Consider the following 22,117-nt stretch of genomic DNA (forward strand, 5'->3'; position numbering starts at 1 on the left):
TGTAGGTCTAGAAATAGAAAATATTATAGGTACTTTTAAAAAAAGGTATCAATGGCTGTCGGGACGCAGGCGAGCACGTCGGCTCTGACCCGGCTGGCGCCGTCTGTTCGCGCAGGAGGTCGCCTCTTCAGAGGCTGCCGCGAGCGGATGGCTAGAGGAGGTGGAGTCCGTCATGCTGGCGGTGGTGTGCATATCGAGCCCCGGTATAGACAGTTTCTCGAGCTGACCAGATCCCAGGTGATCAAGGCTGAGTTCTTCAGTGCAACCATGTGGTTCTGGATTCTCTGGCGGTTTTGGCATGACTCAGATGCTGTGCTGGGTCATTTTCCATACCAGATCCTTCCCAGTGGACAGATGAAGAATTAGGTATCCCTCCTGATGATGAAGACTGAAAGTGTAGACTCTTTGCAAGAGCCAAGTGAGAATTTCAAGAAATTACGGACTTCATGTTGTACATTAAAGTTATAAATTAAAGTGGTTTGGTCAAGGAAAAAAAAAAAAGGTATCAACCATAGGAAAGACAACTATGCTATCCAAGTGTCTAACAATTATTGCTGAAGCCAGAAATAACCTATACAAGGGACAAAAAGGAGGAAAGAATCCACAGCTTCCTCAGGACCTCCATGATTTATCAGGCCTTATGAGCAGTATTTCTTCAGTATTTGTATTTAGTACTGAGCAGTATTTGTTTAAGAATCAACCCACCATCTCTCTCTAAGGAGTTAGAGCTCCAAGGGAATTAACACTGCAAAAAGTAGGGATTTCAGCAAAAGGCAGGTAGGTTTAATTCTGAGCCCCTTGTAAAAGCTGAGGGCTTTAGACTGAGCAGAGGCTCCAGGGGCACCCTCATAAGCCCTTTTCTACCCCCTATTTCAGTCAGCACAGCCAGCTGTAAAAGCATAGGTTTTGGAGCCAGACTACCTACATATGAATTCCAGTGTGCTACTTACCAGCTCTCAGACCCTTGAACAAGGGTCTTTATGCTTTAGATTCATCCTCAAAAAATGGGGGATAGTAATACCTATTTTACAGAGTCGCTTGTTGTAAGGATCAGTTAGTTAACACAGGCAAAGTGACTGGAACACATCTGTTACACAGTATTTACTGTTATTCTACCACCAAGTATTCAACTTAATATGACTAAGTCCTGTGGTTAGGGAGGAGATAAACAAGGCTGAATTTATGAATAAGGACAATGGGTAGGGTGGAAGACCCAGTAACTAAGAGGAAGGACACTGAAGAAAATTAAAGGTTGGCTCCATCTAGCTTCTACCATCTCAGGGTCACCATTTAGATTTCCCCCTTCCCCTTTTGATAAACGCAAAGCACAAAATGAGATTGAATATTTTGTTTCTATTATCAGGGAAGGCAGAGGTCTGACTGTGACATAATCCTGGCACGAGAATAAGCCAGCAAGCCAAAATATAGACTGGAATCAGAAAGAACACTGGGAGAGGGCAGAGAAAAAGAACTCCAGGTAAGATAGGGAGAATTCTGAAAATTATGCAATACAAAAAAGATGTTGGCCGGGCGCGGTGGCTCACGCCTGTAATCCTAGCTCTTGGGAGGCCGAGGCGGGCGGATTGCTCAAGGTCAGGAGTTCAAAACCAGCCTGAGCAAGAGCGAGACCCCGTCTCTACTATAAATAGAAAGAAATTAATTGGCCAACTGATATATATATAAAAAAATTAGCCGGGCATGGTGGCACATGCCTGTAGTCCCAGCTACTCGGGAGGCTGAGGCAGAAGGATCGCTCGAGCCCAGGAGTTTGAGGTTGCTGTGAGCTAGGCTGACGCCACGGCACTCACTCTAGCCTGGGCAACAAAGCGAGACTCTGTCTCAAAAAAAAAAAAAAAAAAAAGATGTTATATATGTCCTTTAGGACAAATGCCAGAGCCCTAGCACATATTGAATATTGTTCTACATACAACCACAGATGGGGAACACCTGTGGTTTAGACAGGTTCCTCTTGCTTTTGGGTAGTGAATGCAAAGTAGTGCTTCATAAACTTTACATCATCTTCTGAACTCCAAAAGGGTCTTACCAAACCAAGACCTACTGAGAAGTCTGAAGAATACCCCTTCAAAAAGAAGAAGAAAAAAAAGAGACTGAATGACCTCATTCCTATCTCCCTTCCTCCCTAGTAAGGTTTTCTGTCTTTCTGTCAGGAGGTAGAGATATGACCCAAGGTTGAAAAACACACAACTCTCTCAAATGACTTAGATTTAATCATCGGAAGCAAACTAAATGGAAACCTTACAATAGAGAAGAATTACATGTCAGTGCTTTTTGCAAACTGAGCTGGGACAGAAAGGGACTGGGGTTGCCCCTCAACCTGATCCCTTCCAGACAAGACGTCCACAGTGTTCCTGGCACTCTGGCTCAGGAAAGGGGGAGACTTTGCTGGTTTTGTGCGTTGAAGTCACCTCGCCCAGCACTCATTCTTGGCCAGCATCAGGAGCCCCGCCTTGCCGGCTCTGGTCATCGCCCTTCTTTTTGTGGCCTGAGACAATGTCATCAATCCGCAGCAGCAGAACTGCCGTCTAGGAGAAAAACCAGACTCAATAAGGTCAGCAGAGAAGGAAAGGATTCTGTTTTCTTTCAACATATCACCTAGCTACTCCCATAGAATTACTTTTATCTGAAATCTACCTTTTTAGAGTCTCGAATGTAAACACAGTTCTCCCTAAGCAGACGCAGCTTGTGGTATGTTACCTTGCTTTTAGTATAAGCTAAAGATATGCAGAGGGATGGAATTCCTTAGGGGACCTTTGTGGAATACTCTGCCTTCTATACCCCTCCCTTCAAGACTAGACCAAACCACTAGTTTCTGGTTATCAGAAAATAAATAGCATTCACATGACTTAAGGTGCCTCACCTCCACTGCAGTCTTGTATGTCTGCAGCTTCACAGCCAATGGCTCCCATATGCCTAGTTCTTTCATGTCCACCAAAGTACCCGTCTCACCATTTACACCCCAGGTCTCACAGTTCTCTTGGGTATGCTTGGCCTGCAGAGGGAGGAGGCAGAAATAGTTAAAGGGAAATGGCAGTGACCAAAACAAGTCAAAGATCAAAAGGAGAAAAAGATTTTAAGAGAACAAACTCTAAGGAGAACTTGGATAGACAGATGCAAACTATCCAAACACAGCTTTCCCCACTTCATCAAAGTAATAGCATGGAAAAGAACTTACCCGAAGGGAGGTGAGCAGACGGATGGTGCTGGCCCCACAGTTCTGGATCAGGGTACGAGGAATGACCTCTAGGGCCTGTGCAACAGCCCTGTATGGCCATTGTTCCACACCAGTCATGGCCTTTGATTTTTCTGTCAAGGCATGGGCCACAGCCATCTCAGAGGCCCCACCACCTGGCACCAGCTGAGGGTCCAGGAGAACATTCCGACACACTTGCATGGCATCCTGGAGGTTGCGTTCTACTTCCTTGGAAAAGCAGAGATAGTATGAAGCCAAATCTCAATGACTCATGGAGAAATCAAAGATACCAAAGGACTTCCTACTGCCAAGGCTAGTAAACCACCGAGGGCAACTAGCAAAGGTCCTTGGAACCTATCGCGCAGGGCAGATGCTATTTAGCTAATAAGAATGTGTAACTCATAACTCGAAGAGAGCAGAGAGGTGTCACTCTGACCATGAAGTTATTAGGTCTTTGGAGCTGTACCCTATTCTGTCTATTTCTAGTTGTGTCCTTTAGGAGGCTACATGGTGTTATGGAAACTCTAACTTACTAGCTATGTGCCTTTGGGAAACTTCTCTAGCCTCAATGAGGAAAAAAAGTAATATTTGTAATTTCAACATACAAAATAAGGAAGCAGGCTAGGCGTGGTGGCTCACACCTGTAATCCTGGCAGTCAGGGAAGCCCAGGTGGGAGGATTGCTTTAGGTCAGGAGTTTGATACCAGCATGAGCAAGAGTGAGACTCCATCTCTATTAAAACTAGAAAAAATTTGGCCAGGCATGGTAGCTCACGCCTGTATTCCTAGCACTCTGGGAGGCCAAGGCGGGAGGATCACTCAAGGTTATCAGGAGTTCGAAATCAGCCTAAGCAAGAGTGAGACCCCGTCTATACTAAAAATAGAAAGAAATTAATTGACCAACTAAAAATATATATACAAAAAATTAGCCGGGCATGGTGGTGCATGCCTGTAGTCCTAGCTACTCGGGAGGGCTGAGGCAGAAGGATTGCTTGAGCCCAGGAGATTGAGGTTGCTGTGAGCTAGGCTGATGCTACGGCACTCACTCTAGCCTGGGCAACAAAGTGAGACTCTGTCTCAAAAAAATAAATAAATAAAATAAATATATATATATATATATATATAAAATAAAAATAGAAAGAAATTAATTGGCCAACTAAAAATATATATAGAAAAAATTAGCCGGGCATGGTGGTACATGCCTGTAGTCCCAGCTACTCGGAAGGCTGAGGCAGGAAGATTGCCTAAGCCCAGGAATTTGACGTTGCTGTGAGCTAGGCTGACGCCATGGCACTCTAGCCTGGGCAAGAGAATGTGACTCTGTCTCAAAAAAAAAAAATTAGCTTGGCATGGTGGTGCAAGCTGATAGTCCCAGCTACTTGGGAGGCTGAGGCAGAAGGATCACTTGAGCCCAGTTTGAGGTTGCTGTGAGATAGGCTGACGCCACTGCACCCTACCCAGGGTGTCAGAATAAGACTGTCTCGGGGCGAGAAGGAAGTAGTGGTTGCCACGGAGGAAATGAGGGGTCTTGTTCAAGGGATATAGCGTCTCAGTTTTGCAAGATGAAAAAGTTCTGGATATCACTTGCACAAGGATATGAATATACTTAGCAACACTTAAAAATGGTTAAGATGATAATTTTTTTAAACAATAATAAAGGAAGCAGGAAAGGCATTCATGGGTACAGATGCAAATAGCTATAAATGGGCAACAGGATGATTTTAGGTCCTCTAGAAAACTCTGAAGTGGAATGACCAACTTCTATCTGGTCACACTTCCAAGGCTGACTCACCGAGAGAATCTCTTTGCTGGCCCCCCGCAGGAGAATGGTGCAGGCCTTGGGGTCCTTGCACTCAGTGATGAATGTAAAGTACTCATCTCCAATTTTTTTGATTTCCAACAGGCCTGCTCCTGTTCCAATATCATCTTCTCTAAGTTCCTCTGGTCGGCTGACTATCCGGGCCCCACAGGCTCTGTTGGGTGAAGGGGCGTGGGGAGAACCAGATGATTTCAGATACTTACCCATCTCCCTAATTCCTAAGGTCTGTAGCTAGGGATAAGGGCAAAAGTAGATTGCTAGAAACATCATTTGAGAGGTCTTGCCTACATGGTGAAAGATTCTCAAAGATAAATAGGTAAAGTTCCCTTAAAATAGTAAGGCTTTGTTAATAAATGAAACTGTACAGCTGACCCTGGAACAACACGTATTTGAACTTCATAGATCTACTTATATGTGGATTTTTCCCAATATATGGGAAAATTTATGACATTTGTGACAATCAGAAAAAACTAGCAAACTGTGTAGCCTAGTAATAGTGAAAAAATTAAGAAAAAGGTATGTCATGAATGCATAAAATGATGCAGTATTAAATCACAACTGCATAAAATTAACTGTAGTAATAGTCTGTACTACTATAGTTTCATAGCTATCTCCTGTTGTGATTGTGGTGAGCTCACATGTTGCAAGTATTTGCTTAAAACAATGTGATGCTAATCATATCTCCATGTAAATAATTCACTTCTCCAGTAAATTGCATACTGCAATAAAAAGTAATTTCTTATGGTTCTCATGTGTTTTTCACTGTGTTTAGTGCAATATTGTAAACCTTTAATAACACCATGAGACCCATACCTAATGCCACTAGTGATGCTGGAAGTGCTCCCAAGAAACAGAGAAAAATCACGACATTATTAAGAAAAAACTGAATTGCTTGTATGTACTATAGATTGAGATCTGCGCCTATAGTTGCCCGCCATTTCAAGATAAATGAATCAAGTGTAAGGAGCATTGTTTAAAAAAAAAAAAATACGTGAAGCTATCATTGTAGCTATGCCAGCAGGTGCGAAAACCTTGCACTTTTTGTAAAACTACCTTTTAATCTTGTACTGAAAATGAAGCTTTTATGTATGTACAGGATCACCTTAAGAAAGGGATGCCTATAGACTCTGATACAAGAAAAGCAAAGTCCTCACTTAACAAAGCAAAGGAAGATGAAGGATCTAAAGCTGGAGAATTCAATGCCAGCAAAGGATGATTTGATAATTACAGAAAGAGGTCTATTTTAAAAAAATGTCAAGATAACAGGAGAAACAGCTTCTGTTGATCAAGAGGCAGCAGATGAGTTCCCAGACACCACCAAGAAAACCATTGAGTTAAAAGGAGCCTTGAAGGGAAAAGATAAATACCAGCTGTCAGTCTTTTGGTTGCACAAGAAGGCCTGGACGAGAACCTTTTTTCCGGATTGATTCCATTGATGCTTTTTCCCTGAAGTCACAAAGTATCTTGCCAGAAAGGGATTGCCTTCCAAAAGTTATTCCTTTTTTTTGTAGAGGGACACATTCTACAGCAGAACCAAAGTTCTTTTCATACTGGACAATGCCCCTGGCCACCCAGAACCCCAAGAGTTCAACATTCAAAGCATCCAAGTGGTCTACTTGCCCCAAAACATATTATCACTAATTCAGTATCTAGATCAGGGGGTCATTACACATGGTAGTCTATGTAAAGGATTTCCAATGCTATGGAAGAGAACCATAACAGAAGAACATCATGAAAGTCTGGAAGAATTGTACCATTGAAGATGCCGGCATCATAGAAAAATCTGTGAAAGTCACCAAGTCTGAAACAAATGCCTGCAGGAAAAAACTCTGTCCAGATGTTGTGCATGACTTCACAGGATTTAAGACAGAACCAATCAAGGGAATAATGAAAGATATTATGGATATGGCAAAAAAGGTAGAGAAGGAGGTGAACAGTTTCAATATGTGGATCTTGAATAAATTTAAGAGCTAACAGACACCATACAAAAGGAAGTAATGGAATACAACTTGATGGAGATGAGTGCTTCTGAATCAGTGACAAAAGATGAAGACGTAGAAGAAGCAGTGCCAGAAAACAAACTGACATTAGACAATCTGGCAGAAGGGTTCCAAGTATTCTAGACTGTTTTTGACTCTTTTATGACATGGACCCTTCTATGACAGGGGCCATGCAACTGAACATTGGAAGTAGGACTGGTATTGAATAGAAAACATTTTTAGAGAAATGAAGCAGCAAAAAGTCAGATAGGGATTATGATGTATCTCCATTACACCGAGTGTACCTGCTTGTTTTACCCCTCCTTCTACCTCCTCTGCCTCTGCCACTCCTAGGACAGCTAGACTAACCATTCCATTTCCTCCTCAGCCTTCTCAACGTGAGGATGAAGACCTTTATACACTTTCACTTAAAACATAGTAAATATATTTTCCATATGATTTTAACATTTTTTATCTAGCTTACTTTACTGTAAGACTACGGTGCATAATACATATACACAAAATGTGTAACTGTTTATGTTATTGGTGAAGATTCTAGTTATATTTTTAGGGAGTCAAAAGTTATGTGTGGATTTTCAACAGCATGGGGGTTGTTCAATGGTCAACTGTATACCTAAGTCAACTAGTCATCGCTACTAAAACCAGAGTTGAATTCAAAGTATACTCTGTGGTCACTAAAATGTGGACAATGATTTCTTACGTACATCTAACATAACAGTCATTTCTAGATATAACCCATCTTGTACTATCCAGTTGGTTCTCAAGGTCAATAGGACTGTACGAAAGATGCAAATGTCAAGCAAGGAGGATAGTGAATAAGTACATAAGGTACAGTCTCATTTCTCCATATCCATGGCTTCAACCAACCATGGATCAAAAATATTCAGGGGTGGCCGGGCACGGTGGCTCACGCCTATAATCCTAGCACTCTGAGAGGCTGAGGTGGGAGGATCACTCAAGGTTATCAGGAGTTTGAAACCAGCAAGAGCGAGACCCCGTCTCTATTAAAAATAGAACGAGGCCGGGCGCAGTGGCTCACGCCTGTAATCCTAGCTCTCTGGGAAGCCGAGGCGGGCGGATTGCTCGAGGTCAGGAGTTCAAAACCAGCCTGAGCAAGAGCGAGACCCCATCTCTACTATAAATAGAAAGAAATTAATTGGCCAACTAATATATATATACAAAAAATTAGCCGGGCATGGTGGCGAATGTCTGTAGTCCCAGCTACTTGGGAGGCTGAGGCAGGAGGATTGCTTGAGCCCAGGAGTTTGAGGTTGCTGTGAGCTAGGCTGACGCCACGGCACTCACTCTAGCCTGGGCAACAAAGCGAGACTCTGTCTCAAAAAAAAAAAAAAAAAAAAAAAAAATAGAAAGAAATTGGCCAACTAAAAATACATAGAAAAAATTAGCTGGGCATGGTGGCGCATGCTTATAGTCCCAGCTACTCCGGAGGCTGAGGCAGGAGGATTGCCTGAGCCCAGGAGTTTTTGAGGTTGCTGTGAGCTAGGCTGATGCCACGGCACTCTAGCCAGGGCAATAGAGTAAGACTCTACCTCAAAAAACAAACAAACAAACAAAAAATTCAGGGGTAAGTAGTTATGACATTATAATAAAATGCAAATTCAAAAAAGAACCACAGTATAACAACTATTTATATGGCTTATGGTTCACTTTTCACTCCACCATGGGCATGTGGAGTCAACTACATGTATGCTGAGAATCATTTCAGAGGCAGCAGAAGTATAAAATTCAGTTTGGATCTGTGATATATGTTGGGGTAGGATTTATCTGCTTTTTAATAAATAGTATTAAAAATGAATGGTCTATGTCAGGCACAGTGGTGCACACCTGTAATCCCAGCTATGTGGAAAGTTGAGGTGGGAGGACTGCTTGAGCCCAGGAGTTTGAGACCAGCCTGGATAACATAGCAAGATCTTGTCTCTTTAAAAAAAATAAGTAAAATAAAAAGGTCTCTGAGCACAGACATTAGTGAGGAAGTAGTAAATATAATCTAGAGTTGCATTAACAGCTGCTGAGAAACCCAATCAAGGAAACTGATGGTGCTGCTATAATCTGAGCCAGTTAAAACAGACCACTGTGGGGGTCCAGCACTATGGCTCTTGTTTGTAATCCCAGCACTTTGGAAGACCAAGGCAGGAGGATTGCTTGAGGCTAGGAGTTCAAGACCAGCCTGGGAAACATAGCAAGACCCCCATCACTACAAAAAATAGAAGCAGACTACAGAAGAAATGTTCATTCAAAATTATCAGGATGACAATAAAGAAAAGAACTCTTTGATAAGTAGTTACTTAGAAATGTAATGGACACCTATTAAGGTAGCAATTACAGATGTCTAAGTATAAGTTGCTTACTAATGGTTAAAGGCAGTATAGAAGAGACTCATGCAGTAGTAAGTGCTGGACTAGAGGACTTTTGAAGAGGGCAAACAGTCAAGCCTAGGTTATTTACATCTGTTACTGTACCATATATTATACCTTTTCAAGTAATGATAACTACATTACATAGCTACAAAGGGAAACACACGGGGGTGGGGGGGTGGCTGGGAAGGGAGGAAGCATCTTATTTTTACCTGGCCTACTCACCTAGCAATGCGATTATTGTCTGTCTTCCGGACTCTGCGGATGGCTGTGATATTGGCCCGCATGAGGTAGTGCTGAGCTAAATCTGCAAATCCAAGAGTAGGGGTGTCAAGCTGGGTTCTGAACTGATTTGATCTCCAAAGTACTCTAACCATCATACATTTATAATGTCTATGCTGACATGAGGGGAAAAAAATATCACCCACCCTCATCTACCTCTCTCAAAGGTGGGCTGGAAAAATTAATGAAGTTCTACCTGAGATGCCCTTTTCTGTGATGACCACATCGGGCTTCAGTTGGATAATGTCCTCACAGAGCTGTTGAATATACTCTTCTTCCATTTGGAGGATTCGGGTGAAGTCTTCCTCCCGTGTAATCTCAATGTCAGTCTGTGTGGCAAAGAAAAGTCATTCTGATTTAAAAGTCCCTGGACTGGCTAAGCTCTTCAGTTTCACAATCTTTCTACCCAACCCTCCTATGTATCCCAAAAAGAGTCAGAATCATGTTAAAGCCATGACCTCACACCTCTATAAGTCAGTTTAGCTATAGTTATCATCTAGTTTAACCTCTTCATTATTAAACAACTGGAACTCAAAGTCACATGGCAATTAGCAGTGAGTTTGGCCTTCTGAGGTCTCTGACCATGCAGTTCAGCATTATCTCTGTCCTACCAGTGTGCATGGAAATTCTGAGTTTATAACCTAACTTCTCTGAGCTTCGGATCCCTCATCTGTAAAATGGAGTCAATTATTTTAAAGGATTGTTCTATGAGTCAGGGAACAGTTAACAGCATAGAGTAGACATGCAATAAACATACATTTAATGTCCCATGTTAGCAGTCAGATTCTTGCATCCACCTTAAGGAACAAGGCCAGGAACCTTACCTGGCTTTCACCTTTCTTGTATTCCAGAGAAGAGTCCAGCAGCACAATGCGAGGGTTCTTGATATAGCGTCGCATTCGTGGATGGGTCACATCCTTGTTGATCATGACTCCACGTAAGACACATGAGTCTTCAATGATACCCCCAGGTATCTGAGCAAAAGAAAATCCACTTTATTTCACAACTAAGACGAGACAATTTCTCAACTTCCCATATGTTCATCTTACCCAAATGACCAATAGTTCAAGCTTCTAAAGTAGCTTTCTTCCATGAAGCTCAAAAACAAAATATGGTTGCAACTTCATTTTTTCTCCCTCTAGGAAGCACACCAATCTTGGATCATGACACCCAATTTGAACGTCAGATAAGACCTACAGAAATTTAGTGACTTGACAAAAGATTTAAAGGGCTTAGATCTCTCCCACTTCCTTAAAGATATTGCCACAGAATTTTAGGTTTGGGGCTCCACCTACTGGCCATAAACTTTAACTTTTTTGTGAGACAAGGTTTCATTAGGACTAGAGTGTAGTGGCCATCATCATAGCTCACTTGTAACCTCAAACTCCTGGGCTCAAGTGATCCTCCCACCTCAGCCTCCAGAGTAGCTGAGACTACAGATGTGGGCCACTATGCTAATTTTTTTAGTTACTTTTACTTTTACTAGTAGAGGTTGGGTGAGGTAACACATGCCTGTAATCCCAGTACTTTGGAAAGCCAAGGCTGGAAGATCACTTGAGGCCAGGAGTTCAATACCAGCCTCGACAATAGTGTGACCCCACCCCCCCCTTAAAAAAAATTAGTAGAAGGCCAGGCGTGGTGGCTCACGCCTGTAATCCTAGCACTCTGGGAGGCTGAGGCGGGCGGACTGCTCAAAGTCAGGAGTTCGAAACCAGCCTGAGCAAGAGTGAGACCCCGTCTTTACTATAAACAGAAAGAAATTAATTGGCCAACTAATATATATACAAAAAATTAGTCAGGCATGGTGGTGCATGCCTGCAGTCCCAGCTACTCGGGAGGCTGAGACAGCAGGATTGCTTGAGCCCAGGAGTTTGAGGTTGCTGTGAGCTAGGCTGATGCCATGGCACTCACTCTAGCCCGGGCAACAAAGCAAGACTCTGTCTCAAAAAAAAAAAAAAAATATTAGTAGAGATGGGCAGAAGCTTTCCAATAAACCTTTTCCTTGCCCTTGTACACTTTGTGTAGGGGATAGCAGCGAAGGTATCAAAATTATTTCAGGAAATCCTCCTTGGTAGGCTCTTTAGGTTTTTATTTTCCAGGTACCAATATGGTTCTTCTTATTTCTAAAAGATATCTTGACTCTGATTTAAAACTACTTCCTCGGCCGGGCGCGGTGGCTCACGCCTGTAATCCTAGCACTTTGGGAGGCCGAGGCGGGCGGATCGCTCAAGGTCAGGAGTTCGAAACCAGCCTGAGCAAGACCCCGTCTCTACCAAAAATAGAAAGAAATTAATTGACCAACTAAAAATATATATATACAAAAAATTAGCCGGGCATGGTGGCACATGCCTGTAGTCCCAGCTACTCGGGAGGCTGAGGCAGTAGGATCGCTGAGCCCAGGAGATTGAGGTTGCTGTGAGCCAGGCTGACGCCACGGCACTCACTCTAGCCTGGGCAACAAAGTGAGACTCTGTCTCAAAAAAAAAAAAAAAAATAAAAAAAAAATAAAACTACTTCCTCCACAAGTGAAGTGATCCATGCTAGAAAATAATATCTGCAAAATACACACTTTTGAAAGGTTTACCTTTTCTATCCTTGCATATTTTTTGATGTCAATCTCCTTCCGACCATTCTCCTCCAACTGTACAGTCTTGACAGCATCCAGGGCAATATTGCAAGCCAAAGAGGACCATCGACTGATTGCTTTGGTAGTAATGGAGCTGTTGATGATGTTTAGCATTACATCACGGTTACTGATGTCAACAGGGGTACTAGAGAAGACAAAATGAGATGATATGCTCAGCAGGCATATTGGATGAAGAAGTCCCTCATCTATATCTTGATGCCTATAATAATGGGCCCCAAAGAAGAACGTGGTGATCTGTTCTTTTGTAGAAAACTAAAAGGGACACCAAGAAATAATCTTTGTCCATCCCTCTGCCTTTCAGCAAGTTTACAACTAACCCATCCCTGAAAGGTGCCTTAATTCTCTGAGCAATCTGTTCCCATGTCTGACAACTCTCCACATTTACACACAAGCTTACAGTAAAATAATTGTACTGTATCTTCTGCTTCAACCAAAAACAAACTCTTCAACTTTTACAACTCGGGTCAAGACACATTTTTTTTATGACACCTTTTCCCACAACTAGACAACTGTTAAGAGTTTCTTTTGATATCAAATCAGTCTCCCTATCCATTCTGAAAACCATAAAACCAAATTCTATCTAGCACTGTAAGTCACGGTGTGCCACATAGTATCTATTGTTTTTATGTGTTACTTTAGTCTCCCCTCACAAGATATTTTCACATAGCTAAAATCCCTCTTATAACAGTATAAGGTATGTAAGATACAATTATTAAATAGTTGTTGAATCACGGGCTTTAGGGAAGAGGCAATTGCTCCAAAAACATTATCTAAGATAAAGTGCTCCAGACAAGCAGTTATTGCTTGACAAAATAAGAACAACTTTCTAAGGATTCAGCACCACACACTCAAATAAAACTTTTGGGTGTCTGTATATTCTTGTAGAGCTTACTTCATAAAAATAATTAAGTCAAACACTTCATTCCCTAAATGTGCCAGAGATATTACCATATGCTGTTTCTTAACAGCAGGCAGTACAATACAAAGTTCACCAAATCACTAATTACTCACACACCCAATCACCTAACCATATAAAAGAGTAGAATATCATAGACTTTTACTTTTTGAACAAATTTTTTTTTTTTTTTTTGAGACAGAGTCTCACTTTTGTTGCCCAGGCTAGAGTGAGTGCCATGGCGTCAGCCTGGCTCACAGCAACCTCAAACTCCTGGGCTCAAACGATCCTCCTGCCTCAGCCTCCCAAGTAGCTGGGACTACAGGCATGTGCCACCATGCCCGGCTAGTTTTTTGTATATATATTTTTAGTTGGTCAATTAATTTCTTTCTATTTTTAGTAGAGACGGGGTCTCGCTCAGGATGGTTTCGAACTCCCAACCTCGAGCAATCCGCCCGCCTCGGCCTCCCAGAGTGCTAGGATTACAGGCGTGAGCCACCGCGACCGGCCTGAACAAATTTTTTTATTCAAAACACTGTGACTCTGCATTATGTTACAACTTAAAAATTCCCTAAAGTTAGAAGCCACACATTCTTATACCCCCTTCACTGTCCTATTCACACTTAGCAAATACAAACTAACAGCAAGTTCTTTGATTACCAGATTTGAATGGCCACTTTCAATCCTAGTCCTTTTTGATTTCAGTGGGAAACTACTAGGTAACATCCTCATAGCACTTTATCGGAATACTGAATTGACTACAATCATACATGATGGTAGCATATTTATAGTTATTTAATTCCTTAACTTATTCCCCCTACTAGAATCTAAAATCTTGGAAGGTAGACTTATTTACATTTCCCATAGCAGCACCTAACATGGAAATGTGTAGATAGCATGTAACCTTCCCCTCCCCCACCAAATATATATTTTGAGACAAGGTCTCACTCTGTTGCCCAGGCTAGAATGCAGTAGTGTTATCATAGCTCACTGCAACCTCAAACTCCTGGGCTTAAACTCCAGCCTCATGAGTAGCTATAACTATAGGTGTTTATACGCTACACACAGCTAATTTTTAAAAAAAATTTTGTTTTTTGAGACAGAGTCTCACTTTGTTGCCCAGGCTAGGGTGAGTGACGTGGCGTCAGCCTAGCTCAAAGCAACCTCAATCTCCTGGGCTCAAGCAATCCTCCTGCCTCAGTCTCCCAAGTACCTGGGACTACAGGCATGCGCCACCATGCCCGGCTAATTTTTTGCATATATATATTAGTTGGCCAATTAATTTCTTTCTATTTATAGTAGAGACGGGGTCTTGCTCTTGCTCAAGCTAGTTTCGAACTCCTGACCTCGAGCAATCTGCCCGCCTCTGCCTCCCAGAGTGCTAGGATTATAGGCGTGAGCCACCGTGCCTGGCCTTTAAAATTTTTTTTATAGAGACGATATCTTGCTTGAACTCCTGGCCTCAGCCTCCCACAGTTCAAGAATTACAGGCGTGAGCCACCACGCCCAGCCCAAAACATGAGTTGATTCTAGTAGCTGCTTTTATATATCCATTTTGTATCCTTTGCCATTTTCTAAACTTTTATTTACACATCCTCCCCTTCACATTTGTCTTCTATTACTCCTTCTCACAAAATGACACCAGGGTATAAGCCACCATGTGTGTGTGCATGTGCACACATGTGCGAGAGAGATGTGCCTGGCCTTTTTACTACCTAAGAACAGATCACTCAGTTTCCTAGGCCTCTCATATTTGATACTACCCATTTCTGGCCATTCAATACCTGATTTTCTTTAGGGTGCTGATCATATCATCCAATGCCTTGCGGTAAGCACTGATGACCACTGTTGGGTGCATCTGCTGCTCTAGGAAGTGCTCAGCTACAGACAACATTTCTCCTGCTGAAAAGAGATACAAGCAGCATAGTAATGTTTTTATTTTATTTTTTTATTTTTATTTTGAGACAGAGTCTCACTTTGTTGCCCAGGCTAGAGTGAATGCTGTGGCGTCAGCTTAGCTCACAACAACCTCAAACTCCTGGGCTCATGCAATCCTTCTGCCTCAGCCTCCCAAGTAGCTGCAATTACAGGCATGCGCCACCATGCCCGGCTAATTTTTTCTATGTATGTTAGTTGGCCAATTAATTTCTTTCTATTTATAGTAGAGACAGGGTCTTGCTCTTGCTCAGGCTGGTTTCGAACTCCTGACTTTGAGCAATCCGCCCTCCCAGAGTGCTAGGATTACAGGCGTAAGCCACTGCACCTGGGCCATAGTAATGTTTTGAAAAGCACCTAGATATCAAAGAAACGTCATTATACTTCTAAAAAATACCCCCTTTTCCTAAAACAGATTCTCCCAAAAGATATACCATTTGGCTAATACTATTCCAAGTTTTACATTTTGTACAAAACACATAAAACCTTATACCTGGAAGAGTATCCACAAAAAAGCACAAAATTATCCTCTAGATGAAAGACTATTGGTCCCCTTTTTAAAAATTTGTCTTAATTTTCTAATATATACAAAATAATATATATAAACACAAAGTTAAAAAAAAAGTTAAAAAGAGAAATGTATATATCCCTTTTGTCAAAAGCCTTTTGCAGAAATTGCTTATGCTACCTGCTTTCTGACACTAAAATTTTTTTTTTTTTTGAGACAGAGTCTTACTCTGTTGCCCGGGTTAGAGTGCTGTGGCGTTAGCCTAGCTCACAGCAACCTTTGAACTCCTGGGCTCAAGCCATCCTCCTGTGTCAGCTTCCCAGGTAGCTGGGACTACAGGCATGTGCCACCATGCCCGGCTAATTTTTTGTATATATATTTTTAGTTATCCAGCTAATTTCTATTTTTTTTAGTAGAGATGGGGTCTTGCTCTTGCTTAGGCTGTTCTCGAACTCTGAGCTCAAACGATCTGCCCACCTCAGCTTCTCAGAGTGCTAGGATTACAGGTGTGAGCCACTACATCTGGCCTAAATAGAAGTCTTTAAAACAGAAAAATAGATACAACAAGGTATGTATTTATTGGCTGATGAAAATTTGTGACCAGATGTTTGCAGGAACCTAACCCTGTATTTACCCTAGAAGCAACGGTTTAGTATTTGCCAATTCAGTGTTTGTGGTGACACTATACAACATAACCTATAGTGAATAATCAACTGTATTTATTGCACAGTCAGCCTACACATATAAACATATACCAGCCTATTCCATTTACATAAATGTTTAATGCCCAATTAGAGAATATATAGAAAATCAATAATAAGCTATTTAAATATTTGTAATTACTTGGTAACATAATTTCCTTCTTAAAATGTGATACAGACATTTTATATTTTCCTTATCAACCTTCCCTTCTCCTCTTACCAAGAATAATTACTGATGTGGTCCCGTCTCCAACCTCTTCATCTTGGGTCCGGCTAATTTCAATCATGGATTTGGCTGCTGGATGCTGGACTTGAATCTTTAAAAAAAAAGAAGAAGATGATCACTGCTGAATAAACACTATTCAAAAACCTCTTAACTCATTTTGCTTGGCCCTAACTCTTGAGCTTCTTAATTCCACATATTATTTCCTTTCCCTTTATTATGAAAGGGAACGGCACCCAAAATATCCATGTTCTTTTGGGAAAAAATGAATTACATGAACTTAACTATTACAACTTCTTGAAGACAGAACAGTATCTTTTATTATTTACTTGAAGCACCACTGTGATTGAATTGTACTCTTCAAAAAGATATGTTGAAGTTCTAACCCCTCAAACCTGTGAATTTGACAACAGGATCTTTGCAGATGCAATCAAGTCAAGATAAGGCCATACTGGATTAGAGTGGGCCCCAAATCCAATTATTCATGTCATAGTAAGAGACACACCAGGAGAATACCATACGAAGAATGAGGCAGAGACCAAGTTTATGCTAAGGATTAGTGGCAACCAAGCTAGAAAAGGCAAAGCAGCATTCTTCCCTACAGCCTTCTGAAGGAGCATGGCGCTGCTGACACCTTGATTTCAAACTTCTAGCTTCAATCTATACGATAATAAATTTCTGTTTTTAGTCTATCAGTTTGTGGTAATTTGTTACAGTAGCCCTTAGAAACTAATCATTGTCTACATATATCTTAATGGGTCTTTTATGTTTTTAAAACTGTTAGAAAAAAAAAACACACCTCTCGAAGAATGGCATTGCCATCATTGGTCATCACGATGCCTCCCATTGGGTCCAAAAGCATCTAAGACAAAAGAAAAAGTTGTATTTAAGTGACCTAGATAACAGAAAGGAAAAATTTGTAGTCTAAGAGTTTCAACAAGAGATAATAAGCCTACCTTCATCATGGACTTGGGTCCCAAACATGTTCGGATGATATCTGCAATAGTCTAACGAAAAGGAAACATAAAACATTTAAACATAAATCAGAGAACAGTGTATGCTGGAGTGTTACGGGAAAAGGGCATGAGCAACCTGCAGAGCCAGTGTTTTAACAATGACACCTCTAAAGTAGGGTTGGCAACCACTTTAGATATAGCACACTATGTGGCTAGCTCCTGTTTTTTGTCCCCACCCGTCCCCCAGCTTGAGAATGCTTTCAGTAGATACGTAAAGAAATGACTTTTCACAAAAAAAAAGGGGGGGGAGGAATACCTCCTAGAGCTCAGTTTTCCAGCCATCTGAATTACTAGAACTTTGTCTTAGTATTTAATTCCATGACAGTGGCCTCCACACCACCATAAATCACATACACAGCCATTTTACTATTTCATTCAAAAGACATTTACTGAATATCCAGGATCTACCAGTGGGCACTAGGAATACAAAAGGAAATTAACAGAGTTGTTCCCGTAAAGTATCTCAGTCCCATATGGGGGACAAACACAAATAGAATATTATAAAACAATATGGCTGGGCACAGTGGCTCACGCCTGTAATCCTAGCACTCTGGGAGGCCGAGGTGGGCGGACTGCTCGAGGTCAGGAGTTCAAAACCAGCCTGAGCAAGAGCAAGACCCTGTCTCTACTATAACTAGAAAGAAATTAATTGGCCAACTAATATATATAGAAAAAATTAGCTGGGCATGGTGGTGCATGCCTGTAGTCCCAGCTACTCGGGAGGCTGAGGCAGTAGGATCACTTGAGTGCAGGAGATTGAGGTTGCTGTGAGCTAGGCTGACGCCATGGCACTCACTCTAGCCTGGGCAACAGAGTGAGACTCTGTCTCCAAAAAAACAACAACAACAACAACAAAAACCACAAAACAATATTCAATAGAATTATGTGTGGGTTAATATGAGATTATTAGTCTTCAGAGGGGTAGGGCTTCCTTCCTCCTACCACCATCAGGGAGATGTCCTGAAAGAAGAGAAGTCAACTTTCTCCTCTGTCTTGTTTCACATTCTAAAGTCTACATACATGGGAAACACAGCTATGACCAAATATGAATATAATAGGGAAGACAGCTGGAGGCAAACTAAATAAACACTTAAAAGTTTATAACACTTAAACACTAAACAAACACTTAAAAACACCTTTGCAGCATTGATGTTTCCAGATTGAACTTTTCTTCCGGATTCACGCTTTGTGTTCTGGCCTAAAACAGATAAAACAGAAGTCAATACAGCCCAGGAATGCCCCACTATACACAAGCTATTTATTCTCTGACCTTTGAAAATAAAAAAAAGCACACATGGTATATACATAGATCAAAGCTTAGAAAAGGGTACACTTCAAATATGCTCAGTTTATTATATATGTAGACTATACCTCAAAAAAACTTAAACATATATAGCAATCATCCTGCTTCAGTCTCCCTAGTAGCTAGGATTACAGACATGTGCCACTATGCCTGGTTAACTTTTAAATTTTTTTGTAGAAATGAGGTCTTGCTGTTTTGGCCAGGCTGGTCTGGAACTCCTGGCTTCAAGTGATCCTCCCGCCTTGGCCTCTCAAAGTGCTGGGATTACAGACATGAATCACTGTGCCTGGTGTTCCTGTACAGATGTACTTATGGCTATCTACTTCTTTATTTATTTCAACCCTTGGTATATAAAGAAATAACCCACAATGCCTCAACTTTGGAATCCTGGTCAACACCTTCCCTCTAACCAAACATTCATGTGTTTTCAGCAGGGATTTATTTATAACCTAAGATCCATGAATGGGCCTCAATGGGATAGTGAACTCCTTGAGATTATGTGAGAAAATGAGAGGCTGCAATTTTTTTTTCTGGGAAGAGGATCCATAGTCATCATCAGATTCTCAAAGGGCACATGACCCTAAGAAAATATCAAGCATTGCTTTGTAATGCTTGTAATGTTTTGTAATGCCTGTTTCCATGTAAACAGGAAAAGAGTTTGGGGGTTCACATTTTCCTGCTTGGATAGGAGGATCATATTCTGACAGTCTACCACGCATAATCACTGATAGTGCCCCCACAGCGTACTGTGAAATTACAATACACTTTCTTAAAAGTGTCCAAGTTTGCATGAAAAATTATGTATGGTCACCCCATACTTGGATGTAATAAGAAAGTCTCAGTAACCCATTCACTATCAGTAATAGCTGACTACATACTTTAATAGGGATCCTAAATTGGTTACAGACACTAATGTGAAAGAATAATGCAGACCCCCAAAAAACTTTATCTATGCACCACTTACCCCAGGGCCCTGTCAGTGGAGACAAACCAGTAGCCAACCCAACATAATACTCATTTCCCTCCCCTCTTACATTCCCCTATAATCTAAATCTGTAAATCTTTCAACAAAGTCCCATCAAATCTAATACCCACAATTCTCAGGATTCACACTTCTATCTCAGGCAGTGGTAACCAGAAACTTGCAAGGACCTACAATTCATCAGAATAGGGATATTTTTTCCAGGGTTAACAAAATCTTTTTTTTTTTTAAGTTATTTCCCAGGTTCAGAGAAAATGAATAAAAACTCGGAACAGTATTTGGTATACAGAAGAGGGGAAAGGGGAAATGGCTAGTCAGGCATCCTAGGTGATCCTGCAGATAAGATACAGAAGTTACACAAAGAACTAAAACATATCAAGGGAAGACAACAGAGGTGGTGCTCATTAGGAAAAAGTAAGTGATATTCCCAAAAGGAAGGATAACCAGTCGAGAAATTTAGAAAAACTCATTTGGTTAATGGGAAAGATTACAACGTGGGAGATAGTGAGGGAATAGATTACATCTAACATCAGTGAAATACGGTTACTTCAGGAAGAAGAGATTGCTGAACAACTGTTACTGAAAAGAAGTGTAAAGTAAAATGACCAAGGATACCACCTGCTATTCGCCAGACCCTCTATTTAAGCAGTTTGCCTACTTATCTCATTTAGTTCTCACAATTCTACACGAAAATACTATCAACTCAGCAACACACAAGGAAACACTTCAATTGCCGCTAAGGGATGGGCCAAGGACATAAAGCCAGGCCTAACTAAAAAAGCATTGTTCACTCAGCTACACGTTGAACATAATGCTAGAAAGGGTGCAGGGGCGCGAGGAAGGGTGGGGGCTGAGAAACAGAACAAGGAGTGGGAAAGCTCTTCCCAAAACGAGCACATGTAAAGAGACTTGCGAGGGGAAAGTCAGTTTGCGTTTGCGAAGAGCGGGGAATAGGTTAAGGGGAAGAGAGGAAAGCAGGAGAGGAGGAAGACGATAGAAAGGAAGACGATGACTGAAAGGCTCAGAGGCCGAGTCAGGGTGGGACAGAGCTGAGGCAGCACCGAAAAGTGAGGAGGGAGGGCAAAAAGCGGGGGTCCCTTCCCCAAGCTTCCCCAGAACTCACTAAGGACGAGAACGGGACGATGGCCCATCATGGCGGCGCGATGCAGAGCCAGGTACCCAGACCTGGGGGAACCGGCAGAACCTTCTGGAGAGAGAGAATCAGACAGAAGCACAGGAAACGCTACCTCCTCAGGGCTTACACCTAAACCCGCTACTCTCCGAGTTGCCACCAATCACCGCACCCACCTCATTGACCGGCACGAAAACAGACCAATGGCCACCTTAGCCCCGCCCCTACGCAAAAAAAAAAAAAACCGGCAAGGCAAGCTAGATAGAGAGCGCGCGATGATGGCAGTAGAAAGGCACAGGCGCTTGCGCAATATGGTGGCCGCTCCCGGCCGCGTGCGACGCGAACATCAGCGCAAGCGCTAAGGCTCGGTCAGTTGGCTGGCGCGCCACTGCGCATGCGTTTCAACTACAGGGGTGGGTGCTGGGGGGTTGAGGCTTTGGATTAACACCCTAGGTGAGGACATTAAAATCTGCGTTGCTACTCGGCTCCTATGGGACTGTCAAAGTCAAGAAAGGCATGACAGTTTCCGTTCTTTTATTCCAGCCTTAGCTACGGGGTGGAATAGAGGGGCGGGAATTCAGCCGGCAGTTGAGGAAAGACCTGGCCGGCTAGATGCAAGGTGAACTGGGAGTTGTAGTTTTGTCAGGCAGGGCTGGGCAGCAACGATTTTTTTTTTTTTCCTGGGCACACTGGGAATTGTGGTTTATCCTCTCTGGACTAGTTGCTGTGAGTGGAGTTTTACCTTCTTAGGCAAATACTTTCAGCTGACGCTGTGAGCAGTACCAGAGGATGATGGCTTGCATTCTCCCTAAGTATCCTATCCAAAACATTTTCTCAAGTATTCCCTGTAGTGTTTTGAGATTTTCTTTATCCATACCCATCCCTCTCCCGCTCTCCTCACTCAGCTCTTTGTCGTTAAAGGTGATGGGGAGCCAGAGTTTTAAAATTACCAAACAGGATAGGAAAAGGACGGATAATGCAGAAATTAAGCAGAGGGAAGACGGAGAGTAATTGCCCTTTTGTAGGAGACTCTTAAGGTTTGGGTTTGGTTAAATAACTATTTCGTTCAGAAGAAAAAGAAACAATAAT

General features: G+C 42.0%; 2 protein-coding genes and 1 pseudogene across 7 annotated transcripts in view; 2 read left to right on the forward strand and 1 right to left on the reverse strand.

The window, feature by feature from the left end:
* The first annotated feature begins 51 nt into the window (after positions 1–51).
* Positions 52–501, forward strand: LOC105873133 (NADH dehydrogenase [ubiquinone] 1 beta subcomplex subunit 2, mitochondrial pseudogene; annotated as a pseudogene).
* A 1,709-nt stretch (positions 502–2,210) lies between these two features.
* Positions 2,211–21,177, reverse strand: CCT3 (chaperonin containing TCP1 subunit 3). 2 transcript variants are annotated; one of them, XM_076000237.1, is made up of 14 exons: positions 21,020–21,177; positions 18,748–18,809; positions 17,552–17,602; positions 17,395–17,457; positions 16,593–16,689; positions 15,013–15,127; positions 12,271–12,457; positions 10,511–10,660; positions 9,883–10,015; positions 9,630–9,711; positions 5,003–5,183; positions 3,194–3,439; positions 2,879–3,010; positions 2,211–2,543 (listed from the first exon to the last, which is right to left on the reverse strand). In XM_076000237.1, the coding sequence occupies exons 1-14, from the start codon at positions 21,048–21,050 to the stop codon at positions 2,439–2,441; spliced, it is 1,635 nt and encodes a 544-aa protein (XP_075856352.1). In that variant the 5' UTR covers positions 21,051–21,177; the 3' UTR covers positions 2,211–2,438. The 2 variants fall into 2 exon arrangements, with proteins under 2 accessions (XP_075856352.1, XP_012623188.1); XM_012767734.2 differs by having other exon boundaries at positions 15,013–15,130.
* Positions 21,178–21,376: 199 nt separating this feature from the next.
* The window catches only part of LOC105873130 (ammonium transporter Rh type B), a 41,112-nt gene continuing 40,371 nt past the window's right edge, over positions 21,377–22,117 (forward strand). Inside the window, exon 1 of one of the 5 annotated variants that reach the window (XM_012767738.3) lies at positions 21,377–21,481. Coding sequence is in view for 2 of the 5 variants with exons in the window: in XM_076000239.1 (XP_075856354.1) it covers positions 21,641–21,647 (7 nt within the window). In the remaining 3 variants the exon portion in view is untranslated. The other 4 variants (XM_012767739.3, XM_076000239.1, XM_012767737.3 and 1 more) reach the window with 4 other exon arrangements.

Source organism: Microcebus murinus, chromosome 2, assembly GCF_040939455.1.
Source record: "Microcebus murinus isolate Inina chromosome 2, M.murinus_Inina_mat1.0, whole genome shotgun sequence".
In the NCBI taxonomy this organism is placed as follows: domain Eukaryota; kingdom Metazoa; phylum Chordata; class Mammalia; order Primates; family Cheirogaleidae; genus Microcebus; species Microcebus murinus.

Coding starts and splice junctions, on each gene's coding strand:
- CCT3 (XM_012767734.2), bottom strand. CDS start 21,050: ATGATGGGCCATCGTCCCGTTCTCGTCCTTA. Junction 5,184..9,629: donor GACAATAATCGCATTGCTAG/GTGAGTAGGCCA, acceptor TTCACCCAACAG/AGCCTGTGGGGCCCGGATAG. Junction 3,440..5,002: donor CCAGCAAAGAGATTCTCTCG/GTGAGTCAGCCT, acceptor TGCTTTTCCAAG/GAAGTAGAACGCAACCTCCA.